At 34.9% G+C, this 7,750-nt stretch overlaps 1 protein-coding gene across 1 annotated transcript; it reads right to left on the bottom strand.

The window, feature by feature from the left end:
* Positions 1–2,941: 2,941 nt before the first annotated feature.
* LOC139902216 (uncharacterized) lies at positions 2,942–5,657 on the bottom strand. Its single transcript, XM_071884862.1, has 7 exons — positions 5,653–5,657; positions 5,508–5,544; positions 4,862–5,414; positions 4,718–4,755; positions 3,466–4,602; positions 3,291–3,358; positions 2,942–3,179 (listed from the first exon to the last, which is right to left on the bottom strand). Exons 1-7 carry the CDS (start codon positions 5,655–5,657, stop codon positions 2,942–2,944), a joined length of 2,076 nt encoding a protein of 691 aa, XP_071740963.1.
* Between the last annotated feature and the right edge of the window lie 2,093 nt (positions 5,658–7,750).

Here is a 7,750-nt window from a genome sequence, read left to right as displayed (position 1 = left end):
TAAAAAGATAAAAAAAAGTAGTGTGCCACCATTTATCAGTTGATGAATGTTAAACTATAAAAAGACAAGAAGCGTACCAACAAGTTACCAGACGGTATTTTGATAATCACTACACGTTCAGGATGTAGATGTTGTTGAGGCATTGGTTCATTTCTGAGGTATCACTTTCGGTATCACTTTCTGAACTGTCATCAAGTTGTTGAGGCATTGGTTCATCTTCTGAGGTATCACTTTCGGTATCACTGTCTGAACTGTCATCAATGTAAATGATTTCAGGAATGGATTGGGAAGTGGATCCTCCTTCCCAGGTAGTAGAAACATCATCATCCTTCAGCTGAAAAGTTAATAAACAACTCTTTTCTACACCACGGTGATCATAAATCACCAGCTCAAGATTTTCCGAATCTGTTGCATAAAAGACCATGCAATCACCAGACGCCACTTTAAGGTTTGTAATCAACTCAGACCATCCTTCCCACATGACAACTTCGCCTTCAACTGAGAGTACCACCACCCTTTTGTTGTACCATATTTGAAAGTGAACAATCATTTGTTCTTTGGGTCCAGAGTCTCCAAAAGTAGTTGTTAACCATTCCTTTGGCAGTATCTACATCCAATAAAAAATAATGCTATTTTTGTTAAAGAAATATAAAACTAATTTGTTAAGATAATAATCATGTACACATACTAAATGTGTGTTACATATGCGAGATCGAAAATTTGACCATACCATTCCTGGTTCACTTGGATTGTTGACGAATTTCATGAATGAAGGGAAACGTCTGTATGGAGCATTTTCATACACTTTTGCCTGAATTCAAGTCAATACACTGAAAGATGTGAATGGATCAAAAAAATTCTTTTGAAACAGGTCAGGTGAGTAAATAGCCAACTCGTAGTTTCTTTTGTCGATTCCGGTCATTAGTAGGATATCACCTTCTCCAATATCAAGATCATTCATGATCCTCAACCAGCCATCGCCAAGTATCATACGACTACAATCATTCATCGAAAATGTAACTTCGGATTTATATCCTAGCAGGGTGTGGATGATAACAGAATGTCTTGGAAACATGGTATCATAATGGTCAACATACCAATCATGTGGCAAAGCCTGTAACAAAACATAATAACCTGATATGTCTTACAATGGTTTTGCTTTATAAAATATATAATTTTAAGGTTAAAACAGAAACAAAACAATACCAGTTCAAGCTTATCTGTTAATCATATTATGTGGATGAACGATGGTGGACGATTGTAGGTAGCCATAAATGACAACGTCAGAGATTATTTCTGCTTCTGTAAAATCAACATATATGTACATATCAGTTTTGTAGGTATCAATAATAATTATGGTCAAATTAACACAACTAAATTAACACGATGGTGGACTATTTCTGCAGCATCTATTCACCACTTATAAACCCTAATGTGTCAATTTTACTGAATAATCTAAGACAAAATGTGCATGTATATAACCTAATTTTCGATTATTGTTTCCTAATCACACAACTCGATTCAAGTATAATAGTATGATTTTATGGTCATTACGTCTATAACAAAAATATTCGAGTAAAGAACAATTAGATAACTAAAAAAAACCATCTGTACCTGTATTTGAGACGATCCTTCAGCCGTGATGATGAAATCAATTTCGTTCGTCAAATAATCGCCGTTCTATGATGTTGGAGTAGGGTGTTTCCGGTGGTTTGATAATGAAGTGGGATGGTTTAGGGTATACGAAGAAGTTGGATGGTTTTGTGATCGCGGTTTGTTCCCGGGCATAATATTGAAAAATGTGCATATATATGTTTATATATATATATATATATATATATATATATATATATATATATATATATATATATATATATATATATATATATATATATATATATATATATATATATGTGTGTGTGTGTGTGTGTGTGTGTGTGTGTGTGTGTGTTTTAGAATTATTTGTATTTGTATTTGTATTTGTAATTGTATTGTATACATTGGTATTAGTAATTTAAAAGGTAATAACATAAAGTCGATTTTTCATGGTAAAAAAAATTAACAAAAAAAATTAACAAAACACATAAAAGACATGTTGCATAAGTCATTAAAAAATATACTCATGGGTGTAAAAAAAAAAGGTAATCAATCATATGTTTTAACAATTTTTATGTGTCTGCAACCTCGTCTCCTTCCTCATGGTCTTCTCTAAAGTAGATTGTATTATTTCCAGCAACAACTTCATTCAAAGGTTGAACACCGACTGAAAATGGCGGTAACTCGTCAAATTGGTCGTACTCATCCTCATCAACAACGTTCTCGACACCAATAATCCGCCGTTTTCCATACTGAACCACATGCCATCTAGGATCCTTTGGGTCTTCGATAAAGAATACTTGAGTAACTAGTTTTGTTAGAATGAATGGTTCTTCTTTATATCCATTGGTGGAAAGATTAACAGTTGTAAAACCATCTTCATCAACTTGAACACCGCGATCATTAGCAACCCACTTACACTTGAACAAGGTATAGTGTACGAATCACCATAATCTAATTCCCATATTTCTTGAATGACACCATAATACGATTTTTTGGCGATCCTTGATCTTTCTTCACGATTGACCATGGTGAATTCCGTCGACGAGACTATCACCGTGACACCGCTGTTATGGGTTTTACTCTTCTTATCTTGAGCTTTAGTGTAAAAGGTATACCCATTTATGTCATATCCTTGATATTGGAACACATGTTTAGGGGCAAATCCCAAAGCTTCGACCGTTTTATCAACATTTGGAAGTGTCCTCCTAACTTTGTCTTTCAACCATTCTGAAAAAGTTTTTTTATGTTGATTTGCCAACCACTTTGCACTCTTTTTAGGGTATTGTTGTCTCAAGAACGACATGTGTTCTTGTATGAATGGATCAATAGATGTAGTGTGTTATTAGACATTAAAATGTGCCTCTTGATAATCGAAAACATTTGAATATCCCGTCTTGCGCCCAAGTGTCCCTTGACCTGATAGTCTTCCTTCATGACGACTTTGTGGAATCCCGACACTTTTAAACCCATCCATATAGTTTGTGCAGAATTCGATCACCTCTTCGGATGCATATCCTTCAACGATACTGACTTCTGGTCGATTAAGGTTCCTTACATAACCTTTCAAGATACCCATATATCTTTCAAATGGATACATATACCGTAAGAAAACTGGACCACATACCTTTATTTCTCATACAATATGAGATACCAAATGAACCATGACATCAAAGAAAGAAGGTGAAAAGTACATCTCGAGTTCGCAAAGAGTAAGTATGATATCTCTTTGATATTCATCCAGCACACCAGGATCAATCACCTTTGAATGAATCATGTTGAAAATAAGCATAGTTTTGTAATTGTGTGTCGAATACGGTTGGGTAGAATTCCACGAATTGCGATAGGAATCATCTAGGTCATTAGTACATGACAATCATGTGACTTCATACCAAGTAACTTCAAATCTTTCATCGAAACCAACTTCCTAATGTTAGCAGAGTATCCTGATGGAACCTTAATACCATGTAAACATTGACAAAATTTAGTTTTCTCGACCTTCGACATAGTATAACAGGCCGGAGGAAGAAACTTGGTGGACCTTCCATCAATATCTTTAGGTTGTAGCTCTGGTCTGATATTCATTAATTCCATGTCCCTTCTAACTTTAATTCCATCTTTTGTTTTTCCAGGAATGTTCAACAGTAATCCTATCAAACTTTCACAAACATTTTTCTCAATATGCATAACATCAATACAATGTCGGACTCGTAAATGCTTCCAGTAGGGTAATTTCCAAAAAATAGACTTTTTCTTCCAAATACCTTTGGGAGGACCAACCCCTTTCTTTCCCAACACAACATTTATATTAGCAACTTTGGAGAGTGTAGTTTCTACATCCAATGGTGGTGGTAGTTTTCTATCCTCTATAGTACCATCAAATAAATCTGACTTTTTACGGTACGGGTGATTCTCGGCAAGCTCTCTCCGATGCCCCATAAATGCAGGTTTCTTACAATTTGTGAGCCATATCGAGTGAGTATTTTCCTTACAAATAGGACATGCCTTTTTCCCCTTCGTACTATATCCAGACAAGTTACCATAAGCAGGAAAATCATTAATGGTGCAAAAAAGCATTGCCCGTAGTTGGAAGTATTCTTTCTTGTATGCATCATAAACATGTATGCCGGTACTCCATAATTCCATCATTTCATCAACTAATGGTTGCAAATAAACATCAATGTCGTTTCCAGGTTGCTTTGGGCCTTGAATCAAAAGAGACATCATTATGTATTTTCTTTTCATACATAGCCAAGGCGGTAGGTTATAAATGCATAGAAGAACAGGCCACGTGCTGTGACGGCTACTCAAATCTCCGAACGGATTAATTCCATCTGAACTGAGTTCGAACCTTATATTACGTATCTCATCCCCAAATTCTTCAAAATCTTTATCAAAATTTTTCCATTGAAGTGAATCGGCCACATGTCGCATTTTACCATCATTTTTACGATCTTCAGCATGCCAACATAATAATTTTGCATCTTTCTCATTCGCAAATAGTCTCTTTAATCGTGGTATGATAGGCAACTACCACAATAAAATTTTGCAGGAGGTCCATTTTCCGACACATCACTATCAGCATTATCTGTCGGTTTTCCGCGTTTATACCTAGATGTACCACATACCTTACATTAAGGTAGGTCTTTGTCTTCATTCCTGTATAACATACAATCATTTGGACAAGCATGTATTCTCTGTATTTCCAATCCCATTGGGCACATTAATTTCTTTGCTTGGTATGTTGAAACCGGCAACTCATTACCTTCTGGTAGCATTTTGTTCAACAACTCTAACAGGCTAGTGAAACTTGTGTCGCTCCAACCATTGTTTGATTTTATGTTAACCAGTTGTATCACGGCGGAAAGTTTTGTAAAATTCATACAACCGGTATATAAAGGTTTTTCAGCGTCAACAAATAGTTGTTGTAATCTGTCATGATACTTATCAGCAACATTATCCTCCATATCCAAATCATCAAACATGTCATCAAAATTAACATTATTGTCACTATTGTATGAATCTTCTTCATTATCGGTATCGTTATCCGAAACAGACGGGTTAAGGTCAGCTACTGACTCACCATGAAAAGACCAACATGTGTACCCTCTCATAAATCCGTGTGCAATTAGATGACTTTTGATATCAGTTAAATCAGCATACCACCGTGCATTTTTGCATTTCTTACAAGGACAACAAATTGCGTTGTTTCCTTTTTCTAGTTGATCAGTCTCGGCAACTGTAATAAATTCATCTACACTATCCATAAACTCAGCGGTAGCTCGACCTATCTCGTACATCCAAGTATTCCGATCCATCTACAAGCAACATTGAAAAAAGTTAATACATTATTAATAATAAAGAATTTAAAAAGTTGGAAATAGGACTAGAACCCACGACCTCCTCTCTACCAAGCAACGTCCTAACCATCTAAGCAATTGTGTTAACCTGACAAATTTACATTTGTTTTCTTTAAAAATATCACTTATGGTATACTGTAAAAAAAAACCCCCAAATAAAAATCAATTGAGTTTTTATCGATCATAATCCCATTACCTCATTATCATTTCTCTTTTGTTATCGGTCTGTCTTCTAAAAAAAACCGCCAAGCAACCCAAATCACTTGAATCTGTAAACCCTAATTGTTCGATACCCTATTCGATTTCTGTTCTATTTTAGATTCAAACTCTGCACGATTCTACTGTGCTACCATGGCTTACACGAAGCATCGTATTACAAGAGAAAAAGAGTGTCTTTTAAAGGTTAATTCCTACCAGTAATTATAATCAATAATTAATTATGTTTATTTGATAATCTAAATTTATTACTTTTTTTTGTTCAGAAATAAACGTGAATATTATTGTCACACAATTAGTCTTTGAAATGGGTTTGGTTATGAGTTCGGTCAATTTCCTTGTTATTGCGTATTGTGTATGTGTGATATGTTTGCTGTGTTATTCATAACACAATAATAAGACTGGATTTGTTTGAAATGATATTAAGGTGTATAAGCCTGTGTTTGTTGTACTATGATCTTAATTTGTATATGTATGTGCTTAGATGTGTGTCTTTTCTATTTCATTTGATGTGTATCTTTTCTATTGCATTTTATGTACAGATGCAACAAAAAATTAAAAAAAGAAGTGTAAACAAACTGAAAAAGAAGTTAGCTGTTGTTCAGTTGAACAATGAATTTGACGAGTTTGGCCAAGCCATTGGAAAAACCCAAGCTATTTTTTCGACCAACATTGGCGTTTTAACTAGGACCACTTGTGATTTCCTTGTAAAGGATTGGAAGCATGTGTCTCCTGATCAGAAACAAACTTTATGGAGCAAAATAAAGGTATTTAAATCTAAGATTTTGATTAATTACTATTTATTTATATATGTTACAACATTCAACACTTACAGTAGATTACATTATACAGGAACTTCATAATATTGAAGACGATTTTGCACGAAAAACAACACTGCAAAAATGCAACACAGTGTTTATGAGATTCAAGCGCAAGTTAAGAACGTATATGGATGAAGGCAAGCTTCCTTATGTGGAAGTAAAAGATTACGATTTCATAACTCCAGAAAAAATGGCAAAACTTTTGTGCAATCGAAGCTACGCCTGCTAGACGAGTAAGTGCTATTCAACCTGATTTGTATCAGGTTTGGAGGTACATTTTGATATTGTAACGCTTTGAAAAAGTCATTTAATCGCATTAAAACTGTGTTGGAACTAAGAGAAAAAGGCAGGAAGAACGCTTTCAAAAAAGCAAAAGAAAAGTATGCTCGAGTTGGTCGTTCGGGATATCGTGGGAAAAAAGCACAATGGGATACAGAAGCAAATGATCCTCATAAACGTACACCATACCACAATATCAAAGATCCTGCAGCGAGGTATTATGTGCTGGGCAGGATGAAGCCGGATGACAAACGGAAGACGGCAGTAGAAACATTTGTGCCGCTTGTAGAGAAAATTGTAATATATTTATATTTGAATTTTTAGACTAACCAACTCATAATTTTTCTATAATTGATTACTTGTGTTTTTTTTTCCAGGTTATGACAGATAAAGAAGGCGGGGATGCCTTGTTAACTCATGTGGGGAAGGAACACGGTGGTCGAAAAAGGGGTATAAGTAGCACAATAGGATACAGCAAAATCACAAATAAACAGAAATCAGACTATAAAGGAACGAGGGTAACTGATTTAACTGATGTTATGTTTCTTACAATATTTAAATGCTTACTTACTACATTTTATATTTCATGTTTGCTAATCAGAAGTCTCAGGAAAACCAAAAGCATGATGATGAAGAGAATGTTGTTGATGAAGATAATGATGATGAAGAAGAGAATGATGATGAAGAAGAAGATGTAGATGATGAAGAGAAAGAAGATGATGAAGAGGATGTTGATGAGAATTCTGGTCATGAAGATGATGTTGATGATGAAGAGAAGTCTGATAATGAAGATGATGGTGATAATGAAGTGGAAGGTGCTAATGAGAAGTCTCAGGAAAAGGAAAAGCTTGATGATGAAGAGGATGAAGAGAATAATGATGATGATGAAGAAGATGTTGATGATGAAGAGAATGATGAAGATGAAAAGGATGTTGGTGAGAAGGCTGATAATGAAGATGAAGGTGATAATGAAGTGGA

The sequence above is a fragment of the Rutidosis leptorrhynchoides genome, chromosome 3 (assembly GCF_046630445.1).
Source record: "Rutidosis leptorrhynchoides isolate AG116_Rl617_1_P2 chromosome 3, CSIRO_AGI_Rlap_v1, whole genome shotgun sequence".
NCBI classification, from domain to species: Eukaryota; Viridiplantae; Streptophyta; class Magnoliopsida; order Asterales; family Asteraceae; genus Rutidosis; species Rutidosis leptorrhynchoides.
This window is presented reverse-complemented; position numbering and strand designations above follow the sequence as displayed.